General features: G+C 47.7%; 2 protein-coding genes across 2 annotated transcripts; both read left to right on the top strand.

Annotated features, from left to right (window-relative positions):
* Positions 1-1090: 1090 nt before the first annotated feature.
* On the top strand, positions 1091-2733 carry PRSS51 (serine protease 51; the record flags this gene model as incomplete). Its single annotated transcript, XM_080926766.1, has 3 exons — positions 1091-1316; positions 2113-2255; positions 2437-2733. The coding sequence occupies 3 exons, from the start codon at positions 1091-1093 to the stop codon at positions 2731-2733; spliced, it is 666 nt and encodes a 221-aa protein (XP_080782892.1).
* A 10150-nt stretch (positions 2734-12883) lies between these two features.
* LOC308428369 (serine protease 52-like) lies at positions 12884-18278 on the top strand (the record flags this gene model as incomplete). The annotated part of the gene is made up of 5 exons (XM_080926765.1): positions 12884-12938; positions 14018-14213; positions 15293-15537; positions 17055-17197; positions 18009-18278. 5 exons carry the CDS (start codon positions 12884-12886, stop codon positions 18276-18278), a joined length of 909 nt encoding a protein of 302 aa, XP_080782891.1.
* Positions 18279-22666: the final 4388 nt, after the last annotated feature.

Below are 22666 nucleotides of genomic sequence, written 5' to 3'. Positions count from 1 at the left end.
TTTTTCACACAGTTGTCCTTTACGTACCCTTTAGACACAGACTGTGTTTATGATTTCTGTGGCAGGTCCATTTTAGTTCATCTGCCTTTTCCTGTGCTGGTGATTTTCAGGTTGGAGGTATGTCCTAAGATCTTTCCTGTGAACCTTCTCATACGGTTTCCCTCAGATGCCACCTGACCTTGAGTTGGAAGGTTCTGGGAATGTGGAGTGAGGATTTCTCTGTGCCCCTTGTGTACCAACGGCTCTTTGCTTTCTCATAATCAGTTCTGTGTGGCCACAGACCTGCCTTCCCGAACTCATCATGGCTGCCGTTGCGGGAGCTGCTCGAAGTCCAGCAAGGTGAATTCCCATGGCAAGTGAGTATCCAGATGTTTGGGAAACACCTGTGTGGAGGCTCCATCATCCAGCAGTGGTGGGTTCTGACCGCAGCACACTGCTTTCCAAGAACCCTGTAAGTGTCTGGGCCATTGCTTCAATCTAGTACACACGCAGTCTGGGATAGTCACTCTGCTCATTGGTATATGAAGCCATATGCTCTGCTCCCAGTGGCTTTGGACTGAAGTATGTTCCTATTTAGTCACCCCTCTTGACTTAGTCAACTATATCCAAAGTTGGCTGCTACTTACAGGGTTGGAGCAAACAGAGTAGGCTTCCCTTTTCCTGTCTCCCATCTGCATGTAAAGACACTGCATTACATTCACCCATTCACTGTGCACACATCGATCACCCACTTGGTGCTGTTTCCAGTGCTAGGGATATAGCAGTCAATAAGACAGCCAGGGTTCCTGTTGCGGGGTGTTCACATCCTCTTTTCTCAATGAATACATTACATTTCTATTGGCCAGCGTTCCCCCCTCCCCTGGCATCTATGGTTCGCTCTCTCAGAGATCTATCACGGTCTGGGCCCTGACTCTTACCTCCTTGGTCTCTCTAGACCCCCACAGCATACCCACTATTGTACGCCGTATATAGTGCTGAGTTCTACTGCTTGGAGATGTGTCTGCAGAAACAACATGGCCCATTGTCAGCTGTGGTGCATTTGTATCTGTCCCTCAGACTAGAACTGGTCGCAGTAAACATCACTGTGGTCATGGGGATCAAGACTTTCAGCGACACCAACCTGGAGAGAAAACAAGTGCAGAAGATCATCGCTCACAGAGATTACAAGCCGCCGCACCTTGACAGCGACCTCTGCCTGCTCCTACTTACCACGCCGATCCAATTCAGTAGAGTCAAAATGCCCATCTGCCTGCCGCAGAGGGAGAGCTCCTGGGACAGGTGCTGGATGGCAGAGTGGGCATCCACTCAGGGCCGCGGTATGCACCTCACCCCATGCTAGCATGAAGCTCACGTGGAGGCTGCCTTCTGCAAAATGATGGTTTATGTGGAGGGGAAACTTGGGTTTGAGTTTGGGGGGCACTTTCTTTTGTTACCTTTATTACCATCCATAGAATGACAGCAATGCCACGTGGATGAAAGGGATGAAATTATGTAGATAAACACACGGGGCATAAAAGAATCTCAAAACCTGAAAACAGTGGTCATTTTTATGGATTCCATGAAATTGTTTGACTTCCTCGTCTGCTTGCTTCACTTATGTAGTCCATTTGTTGATATAACCAACCTGGTGGCTTCCTGGGAGCAGAGGGTATCAGTGACCCGACTCCAGAGAGAGGGACAGGATGGAGAGAAAGCCAGGATTTCCTTCAGCACTGTGGTCATTTGCCCCCTACAAGATGGCACCTCCTCTCTTCCAAGTGTTTTCATTCGTCTGGCCAACGACAAAGTGTGGGCCACCGGTTGCCAAACACTTCGGTTGCTCTAAACTTCGACACTGGGCAAAGAGTAGCTCCAGAGCAAGGCTGGTGTCACACAAAATCCCCCCTATGGGGTGAAGAATTGGGCTGCTTCTGGGGAGCGCCTGCATCCTCTAGAGGCAGATGCACTGTAGGGAGACTAGAGGTACCTAGTGGGCACAGAGCAGGGTCTTGTACTAAATCATCCACACGAGAGGACCTGGAATCACTGGACTTGCACACTGATGTGTGTGGTCGGGTCACTCTTGACGGCCAATGTGTATTCATTCTTAGGCCAGCTTCCTTCTTTTGCCAGGTTCAGCCGAAAGCTTAAATATGCACCTTAAGAAGCTACGGGTAGTTCAGATTAGCTGGAGGACATGTGCCAAGAGGGTGACTCAGCTCTCCAGGACCATGCTTTGTGCCTGGAAGGAAGAGGGCACCAACGGCAAATGCCAGGTACTCAGCACATCCCCCTCCCTGTCATATTCCTTCCTACGCCCCACAGTTCTTAGGTTCCCAGAAGGAGTCCAGGAGAAGGGCTTGCTCATACCACTAGCCACCCCGTCCTTTTATATCCTCCTGCTGTTGGTCCTGCCAGCCTCTCAAACAAAATGCTTCTTGTTTTTCTTATTCCCAGGGAGACAGTGGGGCACCCATGGTCTGCGCTAACTGGAAGACTCGGAGGCTCTTTCAAGTGGGTGTCTTCAGTTGGGGCATAACTGCAGGATCCAGAGGAAGGCCTGGCATGTTTGTGTCTGTGGCTCAGTTTATCCCATGGATCCTGGAAGAAACACAAAGGGAGGGACAAGCCCTCACCCTTTCAAAAGCCCCCAAAAGTCCCTTGGCTTGCAGTCCACACTGCCATCCCATATTGCTAAGCTTGGGCTCTCAAATACTGCTTGTTGCAATGTTTGCTGGGGAGAAATCAAATTGATAACTCTGATTCTCTTACTGTTTGTCCAGTTCATTTTTTTTTTCACCATCACACTGGTATTTGAGGAACACTGACTATGGGTTGGTCGCTACCTCAGTCACTTTAGCTACACACTTAGTTTCCTGTCTCGAACGCTAATATAGGAATGCCAAACTCCATGCTGAAAGAGTTGCTGTCAGTGTCTTGGGAGGGGTGTGTGTGGGGTGGATGGGAGGGAAACCGCAGAGGAAAACATTGTGTCCTCTGACAAAGGAGGGTCAGGAGAGTGTGATTCAAGAAATCTTTGAAATTTTCCCATGGGAAGGCATCCTTTCCTTCCCTATCAATGAAGGAGCATCATACCCAGCCATATACCAGCCGTTTCTGTCTGTCTAGCACCCAACCTAGGTCTGCACCTGGGGAGCTCCCAACTTATGCAGCAAGCAAATGCCTCCACACCCTGGTCATGCATAAAGATCCCTCCATAGGTAGCAGGTAGGATCAGGGCTCTCTAGTTCACTGTGAAGCTAAAAGTAAGAGATTATGACTCAGGACTAGGAGACCACACCTTTCCTTCCCTTTCTTATTAAAAAAAAAAAAAACCACTTACGGATGACAACTTGTTCCAGAAGCACCGATGTGTATTTCTCCTTCTACACGGACTCTGGAACTGCCCAGTGACCAAAGTCATCCATCATGTGTGAGAGCAGATAGAATTACTCCAGGGACACCAGAGCCAACATGCCCTTCCACTACAAACAACCAACAGGGTAGCTTGTTGCCAGGCACTACACAAAGGGTAAGAGTTTGGGCTTAAAGAAACCACAGGACCGTTTCGGAAGGATAGTGCCTTACTATGTGTCCAGGGACAAGTGGTAGTTACATCTCTAGATGTTTCCTAGGTCAAGTCTATCTGGCACAGGTATGAAGGAGACAACAGTTATATGGACACAGGAGTTTACTTTCCCATTTATTCCTTTGGATACTTGGTGAACTACATAATAAGGATATGGGAAAATGTGTGTGTATACACACACACACACACACACACACACACACACTGTACATCACTTCAAAGGGTCTCTTAGTGATTACTTTCATTATACAAACATATATATGCACATACATTTCCATTACCGGTATAATTTATATAATTTCATTCTATTTTATATCATTCATCTATTTTCTAAGAATTATGGGAAAAGGGCACTGGACCATGGCAGGGATTATAAGGTACAATATGATACCTTATAACTCACAGTAAGAAACATGTCCTGCCTGAGCCGGCATGCCAGAAAAGGCACTCAATTAAAAATGCAGTCTCCTTCGTGGTCACCAGCCAATTGGCAGAGCATTGCCAGGAGGGGCGAGCAAACACTCCCCATCCCAAGCACAGCACCGAGCAGTGAGGTTCACTCACAGGTGTCCTTCTTAGTCCTGAGGTCAGCATGACTCGCAGCAGTCAACTCACCCACCATAAGAAAGTTCTAGAAGATGCTGACCCTTCTCGATTTGTCCCAGTTCTTACCTGGGTCTGAGAAGGCTGCCTCCTAAGGCCTGAGCCACCCCATACTGTTAGACGTTCTCCTCCCCCCCCCCCCCCCCCCCCCGAGAAAGCAGTGACCGAAGCACACACGCAGGAAGTGAGAGGGCCACGGGGGATCTCTTTCCCGGCTCCTTCCTGCTTAGGTCATAGTGCTGCCACTGGTCAGTTCCCACTGATGACTCCTCCTTCACCCCTGTGGCTTTCCCTGGGGTCTAGGGAGGAGAGAGTCTCTCTACCTCATGGGTGACTGCTTTGTCTAGTCGGTTTAGTTGCTACAATGTCCATGATGTTCATGCTAACATCAGAATGTCTCCCTGCAAGTTTTCAGTGTTGAAAATGCCAGTTCCTTCCTAACTGAGCTCAGCTCTACCCTCATAACAACCTTCCTAAGCCCTCCTCAGGGATTCAGATAGTCGTGAGAGGCCCAAGAGAAATGTTATGAATCCTCGACCTAGGTCTGCCTTTCTCCTCTATCCCAACACTTTCCAGAAGGATGGATGGATAATCAGGCCGGCTCTCACGGAAATACAAGGCTGGGGCTCTCTCTCTGGCCTTGGACCTCAATCCCGAAGTCTACAGATCTGGAGTTGAACTACAGCTGATCTCATGCAAAAAAAGAATCAGGGCAGAGCTGAAATCCAAGAGGGAAAAAGGCAAGGCTGCGCTCCGCAGGGAGTCATGTCTGTTTCCTAATCTGTCTCCTGCCCCAAATAGCTCCACTCTCCTCCCCCACTTGTGTTGATGTGTATCCTGCCTGGGCAGCAGATGCCACGGAGACTTAAACTGGGTCATGGAAGGTGGCGATGGCTGATACAAGCCCACAGGCCATGTCCTCCTCTGACCTGGCTCTCTAGGTTCTTGGCCTGGGGTTCAGAGCACAGACCTCACAAGGACAGAGCTCTGAGGGCATCTGAGCAGGATCTTTGCTCCCTAGAGCCACAGCAAAAGTCCCCTGTGCAGCCAGCGATTGGGCAGGGCCTGTTTTATGGGTACGGACAAGAGCCTTGTGAGATGAAAGCCCCTTCCTTTCTTATGGGTAGCCTGGCTCTGCTTGCTACTCTAGGGTTCCAGCAGAACCTAAACAGGAGAGTAGCTGGGGTTATAATGTAAATTATAACACTGAAATCTAGACTTGTACCTGACTTCAAATCCCCGCTCACGGAGGAGGCAAAGTAGGGTGAATGTCACCCAGCTACATGCCCTCAGCCTTCAGCATGTGCATAATATCCTTGGGTTTAGGCTCTTCCTGCTCTGCCTCCCAAGAGTGTGCCCCCATTAGCTGCTGTTTCTCTCCCAATTTCTCTATCCAGTACAATGTTCTGAACCCCCCCTTCCTCTCTGCTTTTTTTTTTTTAACACTACCACCATCATTGCCCAAGCAGCACTGTGTATGTATTCTGAACAAGGTTTGTGTTCCTAACCCAGTGAGTAGCTAGTTTGGGAGGCTGAACCACTAAGGACGACCTTTACAGTTAAATGAGGTCAAAATGATGAAGCCCTGGTCTACGGGATAGTGTCCTTATAAGAACACTTTTGTAGGAGCAACAGTTTTACACACACACACACACACACACACACACACACACACACACACACGAGGAAGGGGGATATGGGGACACAGAAAGCTGCCTGGTTGGAAACTAGGTTTCCTTCACTGGGAACCTAGATCTTGCACTTCTAATAACAGGAATTTCCAGCAACTCTGTCCTTTGACTCAGAAAATAAGCACAGGGTGTTTTATCCAATCAGCCTACGGTATCTTATGGTGGCGGCGTGGCAGGGGAAGACAGTATTAAAAACCGATTTCTGTTCACATGGTGAGCCTTAGAATCCCAGCAAAGGTGCTGTCAGAAGAGGGGTGTCTTTGCTACTCTCCTCTTAGTAGAGAGGGTTGACTCAGCAAGTTCCACAGTGTGCAGTTAGTCGTGGTAGGAGAGGCTGGCTGCTCCAGTGACAATGAGGTCACATCAAGGCAGCAGAGAGTTAAGGAAGCAGGCCCATGGGGGAGGGAAGTGACTCAGTGACTAAGAGCATGTGTGCAAACATGGGAACTTGCGTTTGAAAACCACCTAAGGTGCCGCCCGTAACTGGGATCCCAGCAATTGGGAGGCAGAGCTGGAAAAGCCAATAACTTGCTGGTCAACCCAGGACCAGATAGCAAGGTTGGGGTTCGGGAAGAGACTGTGTCAAGATAGTAAGGCAGAGGCTAATAGAGGGAGACCCAACTCAACACATATACAACACACACACACACACACACACACACACACACAGAGAGAGAGAGAGAGAGAGAGAGAGAGAGAGAGAGAGACAAAGACACAGAGACACAGAGACACAGAGACAGAGAGAGGTAGGCTCCGACTATAACCTTTAGAATGCCCCCTTTCCTTTGCCCTTGGTGGGTTATGTCAACCATAAAGGCACAGGCTCTGAGTTCGAAAGATTTCACCCTATCCCACCCAATAGTCCAGCAGCTGGAGCGTTCACACACAGGAGCCTATAGGGAACATCGCACATTCACAACACAGCAGGGCCGCCAGTCCTGTCATTTATATTGGGGGTTTGTTTGTGTACAAAGTGCAGCGACTTTTTAAATGTCTGGCTTTCGTGTTGTCGCTTCTACGGAGCAAGGGTGCCATGCTGAGGCCCTGTGAATGGAAAATCAGTAGACAGAGAACTTTTCCCTTGTCCAGTAGATCTCTCCCTGAGCTCCAGCCCCTGCCAACTGCAGGTGTTTTCTCTAGCCTTGGTTTTGTCTTTCCAGAATGTCATACTATTGGGAAGGAGACATGTATGTCCGATTTTGTCACTGGGGTGCTGGCTCCTCTGCTGAGTGGTCTTACTGCTGTGTGGGTGCCACCTGTGTGACCTGTCCCCTAAGCATGGGCGTGTAGGCTCTTACTAGGGTTTAGTAGTTATAAATAAAGCCACTACAAATGCTTGACGTGTATTTTCTTTTATTGCCTTCCTTCCTGAGTTTTTGCAGAACAGGGGTCTTGAACACATGGCCTCACACATGCTAGGCCAATGAAGCTCTCTGAGCTGCAGCCCCAACCCTCCCCTTTCTTTCCTATTTTGAAATGAAATCTAAGTTACTCAATCTGGCCTTGAACTCATTCTGTAGTCCAGGCTGGCCTTGAACCTATGATCTTCTTGCCTCTGCCTCTCTCCTCAGGCCTGTGATTACAGGCCTGTGCCACCAGGCCTGATCCCATGTTGTTTTTGTTAAAATGTGAAGGCTTGGAGATTTTGGGGGAAGCACAGATGGGTTTAATACAAATGTGTTCTCCTGGAAGCTATGCAGAAAAGCCAGGGGGCACGTCTAGGAAGTTCTGGGAAATCTCTATTAATGGTTTATTCCATTTCACATGTGACCCTGCTACCCCAACCCCAGGGCCCAAGTGTTTATAAGTAGTGAGAACCACAAGGTTCTAGGAAACAAAGGGAGGAGCTTTCCCATCCTGTTTGCTCCTTTCCACCCCCTGGCAGTGAAAAGGTAGGAGCTTACTTGATGAATTCCAAAATTCAGCCTCTAGAAGATGGCAGTGTTAGTGAATTCTCCTTATGACAAATCTCACATCTGATAATGAACTGCTTAACCTTTCATGAGGCAGTCGTTCTGATGAACATTTCCAAGAATTAAAAAAAAATTATATTAGTATATTTAGGGTGTGTATGTGTGTGTGTGTCTGTGTATCTGTCTGTCTGTCTGTGTATGGGGGGGGGGGTGCACATACCAAGGCCAGAGGATAACCTGGGTGTTGTTCCTGGGATGGAGGCCAACTGTTTACTTTGAAATAGAGTTTTCTGGTTGGGCTGGAACTCATCAAGTAGATTAGCCTTTCTAGCTAGAAAGCCCTAGAGGATCTGCCTGTCTCTGCCTCCCCAGCTCCACGATTACAAGGACTACAAAGATTCCTGCCTTTTATCTGTATGTGGATTCTCGTGCTTATAAGCCCATGATGGACTGAGCTGCTTCCCGAGTGATCTCGGGGATTTTGAGGGTCACAATTTAACCTACCACAAATTCCTCTACTCTTTCTCCAGGCTGCTTCTAGGCTCAGCTGATTCCTCTGAAGAACTCTGCCTCATGGTCCTTTCCACACCCAGCACCATGACCCTGCCCTGACCTTCAGTGACACCCTTACTCCATGGTGTTAAGACACTCTCTTTGCTCTGTCTTTTACCCAGATGACTTGAGAGGTCCCAGAGCTGTTCCTCTGGTCACATCTTCCAAGGCGGGCTCAATAGGGCTATAGGAGCAAACACAAATGAGGAATGAATGGAGGGGGTTCCACCCTAGCACCCCACAGAGGGAGTGCCCCAACGCCTTAGGCTGAGAGCTTCCTGTTGAGAGGAACTGATGGCCAAGGTACTGTCTCTGCTGGGGAGACAGTAGCAGCGGACCTGGGGGTTATACCAGAAGCTCAAACTATGACCAGTCCCATGCTGGGATAGACCTGCCTTAGTACAGCGGTTCTCAACCTGTGGGTCACTACCCTTTCACAGGGGTCACCTGAGGCCGTGGGAAAACACAGAGACTTTACATTATGATTCATAGCCATAGCAAAATACGGTTATGAAGTAGCAATGAAAATAGTTTATGGTGGGGGGGGGTTCATCATAACACAAGGAACTGTGTTTAAGAGTCATAGCAGCAGGAAGGTTAAGGACCCCTGTCTTAGTGTGTTAACCCTTTCAATGCCACAGAGAGCTATCATCACCTATTTTCAGATAAGTATGAGAATCTAAGTCAAGTGACTCCTCCAATGTCCTACTGGTTGTATCTCTAGTGACATGAGCTCTCTCCCAAAGAGTGTGCATTGGCACCTCTGCTGTGCCATCTGATTTATTTGAGCCACATACCTCAGCTTCCTTCTTATTAACCAAGGCTGTGCCTTCAGCCATTGTGTCCTGGGGCATCTGCAAACCAGTCTGTTGGAGCTCCTGATGTTACCTCCTGTCATCCTGGTCATTACACCCTTCCTATCCCCTATTCCCTGGAGGGCTCAGGAGGCCACCTCCTGCTTAGGGTGGCCCACCCAGGCCCATTGTGATCTCAGTACCCATTTATGCCCAGCCCTCCATCACTTGCCTCAGTTGAAGCTCCCCCTTGCCGATGTGAAGGCAAGCCAATGAAACAATGGAAGGGCAGAAGAACAGGGCTGTTGCTGCCATTGGCTCTTCTGATGTCCTGGGCATATAGCTCACTGGCATGTATGTTTCTGGGAACCCTGTGGCTCAGTCCCTAAGGGAACTAGTTCGGAAGGCAACTTCCCAGGGGTGGTGATTCTGTAGTTTGGGGCAGGATTTAGGGATCTGAGGTAGCTGGTCCCTGACCAATGATCACTGAGTTCTTGTGCTACCTACCTGTCCTTTAAAGTTGTTTGGGGTTAGGGAGCCTGGTTTCTCTGTGTGTGTGTGTGTGTGTGTGTGTGTGTGTGTGAGAGAGAGAGAGAGAGAGAGAGAGAGAGAGAGAGAGAGAGAAAGAGAGAGGGATTTGCTATCTGTGTAGATACTAAAGTTTCCCAGAGTGATTGGCCACAGCAGTACATAGTTCAGAAAAGGCAGTTAGCGGTTGGGTCGGTGATACATGGTGACCACATCAGGAAGGCTTAAGTCCAGCAGGATCTTCAGTGTCTCCTCTGGATGGTCTAATGCAAAATATCGCAGACACTGGAGCAAGGCAGGGCATTAGTATCCCCAGTGATGGGCTCCTGTTTGAGTGCAGAGAATGTATACAGTTGGGGTCAATGGGTTGGTCAACAGATTTGAAACCCCTGCCATTGGGTGTGCTGTTTTAGAAACTGTTTACAGTAGAGGAGGACATAGACTTTTCCTCAGTGTGGTGGTAGGGATGAGCCTTGAACAAACACAAAAGCTGAGCTGTTGGTTCGGGCCTCTAATCCAGCTACAGAGGAAAACGAGCCAAAGGGATCTCAGGTTCAAGACTAGCCTAGGCTATGTGTGGAGTGAGTTCAAGGCCCGGACAACTTAATGGAATTCTGTTCCCAATATAAAAAGTGAAGAGGGGTGGGGATAGCCACTCATACACGGGCAAGGAACCCTAAATTTGACCCCCAATATGGCAACAAAATCCCTGAATTAAATTTGTTGGCTGTCTCCTTTCAGGAAAGACACCAACAATACAGACTAGAGTTGTGGGATACCTGGGTGGAGCCGGTGGAATTGGCTAGTCAGGTAGATCCTTTCTGCACTTGCTTTCCCTGATGAGGAGACACGCTTGTGAGCACAGTGCAAAGACTCTGCACACAGCAAGAGCTTAATGTATTGAGAAGGCAGACAGGACAGTGAGGGGAAAAGGGCTCAGCGCAGAGTTAAGAAACCTGCAGGCCCCGGATATGCCAATATTTGTCAAAATGCTGAACTCCTTGGTTCCTCTAGACTGTCTAGCCAGCAAGTCCCAGGGATGTGCCTGCCTCCGCGTCACCAGTGAGAGCACCTGCTGCTGTGCTCAGCTTTTCACATGGGTCCTGGAGGATCAAACTCAGGCTCCACACTTGCATAGCAAGCACTTTACTGAGCCGTCCCCTTGGCTCTGTTCTTGACAGTGGTGGGCTGATTGCAGGGTTTCAAATCTGTCAAGACCATGTCCATCCGCAGGGCAGTGTGGACCACTATCAGTCCTTACTCAGTTCTGAAGCCTGCGAGGCTATGCACTGCCTCCCTCCCAAACTACAGACCAGTCTTTCCATTTGCTTCTGAGAAGCATTTCTCAGGGCGATGGGGCTCAGGCTCTGACCCGCATCCAAACTGTTGGCACTTCCGCTTAGATGCACCATCAGACAGCATTTCCCAGAGGACAGCAATAGTCACTGATGTATTCGTCCGACACAGCTCTCCAGGGAAGCCCTGCTCCACGTCAGTCCTCAGAAGCCTGACTTCTGGATGGACAGGATCCCAACAATCAATGTTTGACCAGAACCTCTCAGGTTCACCCTAGTGAGCAATTATCCAAACCACACGCTACCGGTTCAATTAAGGCTTTTAAAGGTTGGGCAGGTTGGGTGGCATGGGTTGTTACAGCAGCTCTAAGCAGGAAAACGGGGGGGGGGGGGATTCTGGGTCTACAAACAGTTGAATTAGCTGGAAGTCCCTCTCTGCCCCTGCTTTCATGTGAGTGGCCGGCTTCTTTCTTCACCTGTAAAGCGGGACAGCAGACGCACTGGGAGGGTTTATAAGGAGTATTAAGAGTCTCTTGCTCAGTAGCTGGCACAGGGAAGATCCTCAAAGGTGACAGACGGCACCATGTTTCAAAAAGAGGAAAAGACTGAAGCAAGTCATTTTGTGAACCCAACCTGATTTGGAATTACCTCACGTTGCGTTCAAAACAGTCATCTCAAACAAACATTTAGTTTCTCCCACTCCAGACCAACATGGCTGCTTCACTGTATAGGAAGTCTAAGGTTCCTTGCTGGAATACCAGGTGTCTCTGTCTAAGGTTAGATTGCAGGAGCCTTGTCGTGTACTGGCTTCCACCAGGAAGGGACAAATTTGCCTCCTTGACATGAGCAGGGGAGATGAGGCAGGGATTCTTACAATGACACTTCTACAGGTCACCCACCCTCCCTCAAATGTGATGCCACTTCCGATGATCACCCACCCTCCGTCTTCTCTGCCTTCCTGATTTGGGACTCAAAAGGTTGATGCCTTTGAACAAAGGCTCCTCAGTCTCTGATCCCCTCTTCATGGCACTGGTGGCTCAAGGAATTTTACCATCGATACTAAGATCCTTCCTAACTACCCAGCCAGCTATATACTCATCTGCACATCTTTCCACCTACTTCATCTGTCCAGCCATCCAGTTTATACCATTCCGCAACACATCCATTTAATCCAGCACTGTGTATGGGGCTCCCGAAACGTACCAGTCTCTTGCCCAGGTGATGTGGCCATAAGAATTAGTCACATACGGCTTCTGCCTGCACAGAGATTAGACTCTGATGAGAGGGGATGGTGTCAAGAGTTTACAAACATTTGCTAACTGTTGTTGGTATTCTGAGGAGAATGTTTACTACAAAAATGATATAGTAATAAAGGCAATTTAAAATTATACACACACACACACACACACACACACACACTACTCCCATAACCCACGCTAGCCTCAAACTCCAGCTTCTCCTGCTTCAATTTTATCCAGATCATCAAAACTCTCTTTATGATTGAGTTAAGATGCCAAGGATACCCAGGGGCACAGGCCAGGGAGGAGAAGGGGGAAGAGCCCTGAGGCAGGATGTTGCAGGTCACTTCTAAGTAACTGAAAGAAGCCCATGGTGTTGGGAATGAACTGGGAAGACAGAGAAATAATGCCTGGTCGTCAGGGGTGGTGATGTGAGGTGGAGATACAGTGTTTGTGAACAGTCGGTGTGTGGTATGATTGTGTGGTAGTGGATGGTGGTGATAGGGTTGTGTGGTAAAGTTCTCTAGAGATAGAGTTCTATGATGGTGGTGTATATGGTTTTGGGCTATGTGGTGGAACCCTGGGGTGGTGTAGTTCTTTGGTGACAGGTGATGTCCTGGATGGGGACAGAGCATGAGGTGAGATTGTGTGGATAGTGTGTATGGTATAAAGCGTGTGGTGGTGCTGGACAGAGGTAGGACATGTGGTCGCAGGGATATGGCAGAGGGGCCTATGTGGCAGAGTTCTGGGATGGAAGTATGTGAAAGAGCATTAGGTAGGTTGGGGGATCTATGATGCGTGGATGTGGGATTGGGACTAGAGAGCTGGACTAGAAATATTGCTATATTTTCCTGTAAGAATTGTGTGAGTTACCGTCGTCATTAGAGCTTCACCCATGTTCCCAACCCATCTCTGCTGTATAGTAGCTGTTGGGCCTTCACCTGAAATCAGCCTTAGGCTTCACTCTTTAGAACAGGGCAGTGATAATGCTAGGCCAAACGGGGCAGTGCTTTGCAAACAGTGAGTATCAAATACTGTAGATTTTACTGCATTTACTTCTCTCTTGATTGAAATAATACTAGAAAGCTGTGAGTGGGCTTAGTGGTAGCGTGTTTGCTTAGCATGCATCAGGCCCAGGGGTTGAGCCACAGTACTGAGAAAGAGGAAGAGGAGGCAGGAAAGGAAGAGAAAAGTGAAGAAGAAAGGAAGACAGGAAACAGTAAGAAGAGGGGAAATGCAATAATACTGAAAGGACATCAAGAAATGTCCAAACAACCCTGTTCCCTAGAAATGTCAAACTCACTTCCAGAGAGAATTGGAATGATCCTTGAGATTGAAGTTGCATTATAGCTTGCTCCCTAATCACAATAGGAAAAGCATGGGGGAGTCAGGGAGTTGGTGGGAGGCAGGACTAAGCCATCCTCTTCCCAAGGTTGGATTTTTGATACATAGTGGGACACCAGACCTCCAGCATATTTCAGGGGACAGTGAGGCACAATTTAAAGGAAGGGACATTGCTATACAGCCCTAGGGGAATAACAAGATCTAGCTGCCTGCCACGTGGCTTTGAGTCTTCCTTCTTTCAGGCCTCACAGAATCATCCCAAGAAGCAGATGAGAGTGAAAGTTGCCTCCAGTGTTCTCCACATGTGGGGCTGAGCTCTTGAGAGGCACATGGGGGGCTTGGGTTAGTTTGTGGGTTTTCCATTGATGTCCCTTTACTGAGCCTTTCTGCCTCTGTGTGTGGGAAGCACAAGCCTGTAGGATAAACCTTTTCCAGGTCCTTCAGACTTGACTTCTACACCTTAAAACATTCTTCTTCCCCATTTCTTTTAGGGATATGTGGCCAGGATGTAAGTTCGAGATCTCAACAGAAGAATGTTTCTGCCATCATGGGAGGGAAACCTGCAAATATCTCAGAGTTCCCATGGCACGTGGGGATTATGATTCATGGTGATTATCTCTGTGGGGGATCTATTCTCAATGAGTGGTGGGTTCTATCTGCATCCCATTGCTTCAACCAGATAAACCAGTGAGTATGGGGGAACGGGGAGGTTCAATATGGGTGGCAGCGCCAGGGATTAAGCCTAGGGGAGCATGCTAGGTTGAGGCAAGCTTTCTCTGTGTTGTCCTGGCTCTGCAAACCAGGCTGACCTTGAACTCAGAGATCCATAGCTTTTTATTTTAAGACATCCTGCTAAAATTCTAGGCTGCCTTGAACTCTTTCTGAAGCTTGGAGAGGCCTTAAATTTGTAATTCCCCACCTTCATTTCCCAAGTATCTGACCCTGTAAGCCTGTGCCAATGAGCTTAAGTTGGAATTCTCTTCTTAACCAGTGTAATGGAATGCTTGTCCCAGAGGCTTCATTAAACCAGCCACGGAATGCTATCAAGTGCTAAAACAGCCTGTGTGGCTGAGTATTCTTCCTGACTCTGGGAAGTAAGCAGATATGCTCACAGGATTCGATATATCTTGCTGTGAGCTCCAGGCTTTTTTCCTGCTGAGTAGCTGTGGACATAATCCGACTTCTGATAAGCACTTTTTCTAAGCTGGTTATGGTAGCACACACCTATCACCTATCACTCTGGTGGATGAGCCTGGAGGGTGATTTGTCATGGGCAAGCTTAGGCTACATAAGGAAAAGTTGTCTTAAAGACAAACGAAAAGAAACTCTAAACAGACAAAAAGGAAGTCTATCAATAACTTTGCTCTTGTTGGAAATGCAGAGGGTGGTGCACGGGTGCAAAATCAGGACGTTGGAAGCACTAGTATGTGAGGGTGGGGCTCTAGTCCTGAGCATATGTCACCAGCTCTGGGCTGGGGTACAAGTCCTTGAGTCTCATGAGTCTTCCTGGACGTCAGCACTACAACCAGTCAAGCCCCTCTTGAGAATCAAGAACTGTGCCTTGCTTTTCTCCAGCTGCCTTGATTTACCCAAGTAAGATCATCAGGCTATGTGCTGGGACTCAGATATGCCCTCTGCTGCTCAGGTTCTTTAGCCCCTCACTCCTTAGAATCTTAGCTACGGGGGGGGGGGGCGCAGAACCCTTAGGGATCCCTCATCTCCACTTCTACCGCTTACATTTTCTCTCTTTCTTTATTTTGAACGAGCTCTAACTTGGAGATCATTCATGGCAGAGATGACCTCAGCACAAAGAACACAATGTATCAGAAAGTGGACAAGTTAATCCTGCACCCAAAGTTTGATGACTGGCTCTTGAACAATGACATAGCTTTACTCTTGCTCAAATCTCCATTAAACTTGAGTAGCAGGATACCTATCTGCCTCTCAGAAATCTACGACATACAGGCATGGAGGAACTGCTGGGTGACTGGATGGGGCATTGCCAATCTTAGTAAGTGACTCCAGATTGGGTACACAGGGTGGCATGTGGCTGGTGTTCAGAAGGATTGGAAAATTCTAGAAGCCCTGCTGGCCTTGAAATACTGCCTAGTGGATCTGATGATTTCAGTTCTTACTGAAGGCCATGACATAACATAGTCTTGGTCCCCCATGCAGTCAGCCTTCATGAGACTTCTGGGACCTTGAGCAAATTGTGTGCTTATGCTATAGAACATGAACCCTAGACAGAACCTCTGGGGAAACCAAGGCTAAAAGGTTACTCAGTAGAATTCTGAGGGAGTATGGAAGGACACAGTAGGGACTGCTGACTTTGCTCCAGATGACAGTATCTCTATTGCTCTTCCAAGGCCAAGATTTGAAAACCATAGATTCAGGCCAAGGGAAAATCAGCTAATTATAAAGTGTCCTTTAGAGAAGTAAGCAACAGTCCACTTCTAGACCCCTTTTCACCACACCTGTATACTAATCCCTTTTGACCATCTTCTTGGTGAACATGATGTCTTAGGGTTTCATTGCTGAGAAGAGACGCCGTGATGAAGGTCACTCTTACAAAATATTTAACTGAGGCCGGCTGGTTTCAGTCCATTATCACTATAGTAGTAAACATGGTAGGGTGTGGGCAGACACAGTGTTGAAGAGCTGAGACTTCCACATCTTAATCTAAGAGCAGCCAGGAGACTCCTTAGTAGGCAGTGGGGTGAAGGGTCTCTTCTTCACAGGGTGGAACTTGAACACTAGGAACCCTCAAAGCCTACACAGTGACATACTTCTGTCAAGAAGACCACATCTATTCCAACAAGGTCACACCTCCTAATAGTGCTATTTCTCTTGGACTATATACAAACCACTACAACACATCTTGTCCTATAATCAGTCAGCAGGGAACACTTAGTAGGTCATGCTGTTCCTCCATGCAGGTCCTTATGTGGGTGTGCCTGTGTTCTAATGTTGTTCCAAAGTCCCAGCCCAGGTGGGAGCCAGTCAACTGATGATTTTAATGAGCTTAAAGTTCTTAACCCCAGAGTCCTCAGGTATCACCCATTCAACACAAGCTTTGATGTTTCTGTGTTCTAAAAGTATTCTAGAAACAAGATTTGACAATACCTAAAGAGAAAGGAAGCATCCGCCCCCTGGGTGGTGAGCTCCTCCTCAGTGAAAGTTCCAAAGGGCCTAGAGTGTTTGTTACAAGCCCCTCTGTCTGCCTGAGTTCTCTTGACTGTTGTGCATTCAAACAAAACACATTTCCAGGACTCCAGCTGTGCCTACTATAGGGTTGGAAGGTGCTGAACTCAGGCTGAGATTAAGCAAGGACCTAGTCTAGGGAACTATGGAAGCCCTGGGGGAATCTCAACAGTCTTCTAGATACCTATTCCTCTCCCACATTCGATTGGCCTCTGGGTGAGCAGAAGTTTTTCTGTCACTGGAGTGAAATGGATAGGTACTGACACTCAATGTAAAGGGACCATTTTCCAGGAGTCTCTCTCTCCCTTTGCTGCTCCTCTGGGCCAGGTGGAGTAAAAGGCCAACCGACGAAACTGCAGAAACTCCAGGTGAATCTATACAGATGGGACTGGTGTGGCTATGTGTTGCCTCTATTAACCAACAATATGCTGTGTGCTGGGATCCCAGATCCGGGGATGGATGCTTGCCAGGTAAGGGGTCGGGCTCTGCCTGGGAAGGGTGGCTGACGTTTCTGCCAAATGGGTGAGTGACCACAGCAGTTTCTTGGGGCCACTAGAACAAATAACCACAAGGTGGGTGGCTTTAATTAACATACATAATCCTCCCATGGCTCAGGATCACATAAGCCCTAAATCAAGATGTGGGCAAGGCCTGTTCCTTCCCAGGTCTAAGAGGAGAGCCATGGCTACCTCTCTAGCTCCTGGTGTGGCCTTGCTCTAACCTCTGCCTCAGTCTGTGGAGGACCTTCTCTCTTAGGAGCTTATGAGTGTGGCTTCTGATTTATTTATTTATTTCCCTATAGCATTTAAAATGTGTGTGATTTAAGTATTACGTTTTCTCCTTTTTAACACGATACTGTTCTTTTTGCATTTGCCATATATCCATCTATGTACCTATGTACCTTCTATGATGCGTGATGGGTTTTTGCTTATGCTGTTCACTTTTTTGCATTTGTGAGCAAAATAGAGAGAGCTTGGCTGATAGAAAATGAATTCCTGGGGAAGACGCAATCTTTTGATACTGATATATCAAAATGAATGACGCATTAATCAATAATGATATTGGTGGTGGTAATATCAGCCTTTCAAGTTGTCACTCACCCAATGGCCTTTTGCCCAAGTCGTTTGCTACCTATACAGCAGTCACACCCCTGTGGTGGCAAACTGAGCAATAGCCAGAAACTGCCATCATAGGAGCCCTTCAGTACATTTGGTCAAGATGCTCACACTTCAGCAGGTTATGGGATGGCCCTTCAACTTCCCAACAACTTTTGTTTCCTAGGGTGACAGTGGAGGAGCTCTGGTTTGCAACAAAAAGAGAAACGTAGCCACTTGGTACCAGGTGGGCATTGTCAGCTGGGGAGTGGGCTGTGGCAAGAAGAACTCACCAGGAGTGTACACCAGGGTGTCACAGTACCTGAAGTGGATTAGCAAGCAGACTGCAAATGCGGGGAAGCCTTACATGTATGAGCAAGACTCTGCGTGCCCTTCCGTGCTCTCTTGCTGGGCTGTCTTGTTCTTATATTTTCTAATGTTTCTTCTAACCTGGTGATTAAACATGGTACTGCCAAGTGTCGTCAGAGTCTGGAATATGAAGGCAGGTGAGTTCAGGTTTCGCGCAATGACTCTGGGTAATTTGTTTCACCTGCACTCACTGTGCAGCTGTAGGAGGGTACCACTCAAGCCTGAGGGTCACTGCAGAGTTTCAAATGGGACTGGAAGGCAGAGTGTGTTTTCACCAAGAGTTCAGAGTTTCTTTATAAAGGGGGTAATGGTGGGGTTAGTCAGGCAGTTAGTAAATAATTAGCCAAGAAAAGTAGCTTGGAAATCAACTAAACCTACCAACCAACCAACCCACCCATCAACCAGCCCATCCATCCACCTACCGATTAACCCACCCATTCACTCACCAACCCACACACTAACCAACACACCCACCCACTCACCAACCCACCCATCAAAATACCCACCCACCAACCCATTCACACACCAATTTACCCACCCACCAACCAATCCACCAACCAATCTACCCACCAACCCACCAAACAAGCCACCCACCCCCTGGGGAAAGTCAGTACCATTTACTCCGTGTACTGTGACAATCCTTTGTAGACCCCCACAAGGTCCAAAGCTCCTAACTTACCACACCGGAAGAATCGATGATACAAGGACTGGACTCTAGGAGAGTCCACATAATCATAGAAAAAAAAAAACGCAAAAGCATTCTGCAAACACAAAGATGAAACCTCATAGAAGCTGACTAAAGAAGACTCTTGGGGAACTGCTCATTTTTAAGCACTTTAACTGTGTCTGTCTTCAAATTCTTTCTCTGATGTGCTCCCTGAGATTCACTGGCCTAGAGACCCCTGAGGCAGGAGCCCACTAGTCCTCCCATGCACATGCATCCCGCTGCCTTTATCCTGTAGAGCAGTCGGAGAGAGAGACTAATCCTCCATCTTGCAGCAAGTCCTATCAAGCTGTCCTTTGAGCCTGACTGCAGAAGAAACAAATGGTTTTCTCCACAGCGGGACACTGTTTGTCAAAACCAGCAAATCTCTAAGGAGAATGAGGATGGAGTACAAGTAAACACAGCACTTTCCCAAAGTCTGGTGTGTCTGTGCCTCATGTTTTCCAAACCTCTACCTCCTGACCCTTTAACACACCAGGGAGCATCCTGAACCAAGTGTGACAGAAATGTAAACGAAAACCATAAACACAAGAGCTTCAAATGAATGTGTGTGTGCGCGCGCGTGCGTGCGTGTGTTGGGGGATGATTTGTATTGAATGTGTGTGGGTGTTTTGCCTGCATGTTTACTACATGGTACTTGGTGCCCATGGATGCCAGAAAAGTCACACACACACACACACACACACACACACACACACACACACACCCTCCCTCTCTCACCTTTGTTTCCATAGCTGCCATTTGGTCCTAAGTCCAGGAAGGGCTGTGTTCGCTTTTGGAGATCGTGATGCACGCTAAGGACTGTCACTGAGGCCAGATGTTCTGGTTATATAGGTGTGTATCATCATGCCTAACCCTTGTGTAATGTGTATGGGTGCATGGGTATTTTGCCCGCCTGCATGTCTATACACCGTGAGCTTATCTGTGTCTTTAGAGACCAGAAGAGGATGTTGAATGCCTTGGAACTGGAGTTCCACATGGCTGTGAGCTCATGCGAGTGCTAGGAATCAAACCCAGGTTCTCTGGAAGACAATACTCTTAATCAGCGATCTAGCTCAATGGTTCTCAACCTTCACAATGCTTGCAACCCTTTAACACAGTTTCTCATATTGGGGTGCCCCCCACCATAAAGTTATTTTTATTACTACTTCATAACTGTAATGTTGCTACTGTTATGAATCATAACGTAAATAACTGATGTGTGACCCCCCCAAAGGGGGTCACAACCCACAGGCTGAGAACCACCAGTTCTAGCTGGGACCACTGAGCTACCTTTCCACCTCTCAGGCTGTTTTTAAACCTCCAATGGGTTTTGGCTTCACTGCTTCTGAGGGAGCCTTATATAATAACATCCCCTTCCTTATGTGTTCTCTCGAGCATCCCAAGGAACTGGGAAGCTTGTAGCTGAGTTATTAACATTGAGGAGAGGATTGTGAGGATTGTAAGCTTACCTGGGACTGACAAGGCAACACCAAGCTCTGGAGAGGAACAGGATGCTGTATTTGGTGCCAAGGATCAACTCTGACTTCATGTGTGGTAGACAACTTATGAATCTGTGTCTCAAGACCTGACCCCCAAATCTGAACTTGTATGTTTGAAAAAGGTCCCTTGTGTAACAGGCATTCTGGAAGGCCACTGTTACATGTGTGTAAGTTCACTGATGCTGTTTTTTGTTCATGCTGTGGTGGACTGAGTTGAATCTGACAATATGCAAGCCACAGGGCTGGGGACAATAAGGACGCCTTGTCTCCTTCCAGCCAGGGATCTGAGAGATGAACCTAAAGCCCATTGGTTCTGGGGACCATGGATCCCCCTGATATGTATGCCACAGAAAGCCTTCTGGAGAACTGGAGGTGGGCATAAAGACACAGAATGACAGAATTATCCCATCACCATTCTTTCTGACCTAGTTTAGGCTCACAGGTCTGTTGACATCTGCCACAGGAGAAAGGGAGGTAACACATAAACACAGGCCGGGGTGGGGGTGGGGAGGAGACTGAGCTATTTGGGACAGATGAAGGAGTTGAAGCTTTCCCTGTGGATTCCAGCCCATTTCTTTTTCCACTTCTGTGTTTGAGCCGTGCCCTAATTCTTTCTTGTTACAAGTCTGCTAGGGTATTTGAGCACAAGATGACAGAGACTCAATTCCAATGTCATTAATTTCATCTGGGACAAAGGGCTAAGGGCAGGTCCTGGGTGTGTGCCTTCAAACAGGAAGGATGGCACACTTAATGACGGTTTTAAACAGAGCAGAGAATTGTAGCCTTCTGAGAAATTTACAGCTCCCTCCACACCAGCCTGTTCCCACAACACATGTTTTAAGCATTCATGTAGAAATGTGGATCTCTATCCATCGTCTGACTTGGGACAAAAGGAGGCCGAAGCCCTAATACCTAAGACCATAGGCAAGTGTAGTAAGAGGTCCTAATCAAGGCCCAGGCAGGTCAGACAAGATTAACCAATTACCTACCAAGGAAAGAGATAGGATGGGGGAGTGGGGTTGATTTGTGAAAACTGTTTTACCAACTAGAAGACTTTGAGGACTTGTATGTCCTGGTTTGCTTTCTACTGTTACGATAAACACTGTGACCAGAAGCAACTTGGGGGTGGGGGGCAATGGGTTTATTTCAGCCTATAGTTTACACTCTCATGAAGAAAAGTCAGGGCAAGAACCTGGAGGCAGGAGCTTATGGAGAAATGGTGCTTACTGGCCTGCTCCTAAAACTTGCTCAGTCTGCTTTCTCCTACAGCCCAGGACCAACTTATCCAGGGTGGCCATGCCCACAATGGGCTGTGCCCTCTCACATCAATCATTTTTAAAATGTCCTACGAACTTGCTTACAGGCCAATTTGTTGGAGACGTTTTCTCAACTGAGGTTCTCTTTCGTCCTAGCATGAGTCAACAACAACAACAAAAACCAACCAACCAACCGAACAATAAAAACCCTAACCAACACAGAGAAACCTGACATCCACATTCTGCAACGGCCCTATTTTAAATGATGCATTATCTGGGAGCAGCACAGTTTTATACAGTATGACCAAATTACTTACTGAGGAAATTATAAAAGCGACAGATGGGAGAGAAAATGATGCAAGTCACACACAAGAAGGAACAGAGGATGACAGCAGCGCTCCCCTGCAAACTGCGCATGTCAGGGACTCTCCCCTGCAAACTGCGCATGTCAGGGACTCTCCCCTGCAAACTGCGCATGTCAGAGAAGGAAAGACCATGAAAAAGCACTTCCAAGTTACTGACAGAAAAATTCCTATCAGGAAAAATATGTTTGCTAAAACGACTTCCCCAGATGTACAACAGCAGAGTGGATCTATCGGTGTGCTTCAGAAAGGACCAGAACATGCAGGCAGAGGGATGGACACAGAAATTAACCGAGCAAACTCCTCACAGGTGCTTGGGAGCTCGCTTCTTAAAGGCATGCACACCACACCAGGTCACGCTGATAACCAAGGCCACCACTGTACCCAGGGACACTCCAAAAGCAGGGTGACTAAGTTAATGGGTGACGAAGGGGACTAATAACGAAAGGATATCGCTGCTAGGGATTGAGGATTCACATCAAGAGGCTATAAAAACCTGTTTCTGCACCTAGAGGCAAGCCCCCAAACTCACAAAGCAAACCCATAGAAACTGTGAAGAAACAAGTCCACAGGGAAAGCTGAATAGTTCATCATCTGAGGAAACAGGCAGGTAGACCACGGACTGGTAAGGAGAGAGAGAGCCTGGACTACAT

Source organism: Micromys minutus (genome assembly GCF_963924665.1).
Source record: "Micromys minutus genome assembly, chromosome: 12".
In the NCBI taxonomy this organism is placed as follows: Eukaryota; Metazoa; Chordata; class Mammalia; order Rodentia; family Muridae; genus Micromys; species Micromys minutus.
Note: the sequence above shows the minus strand (reverse complement) of the source record. Positions and strands in the feature narration are given on the sequence as shown.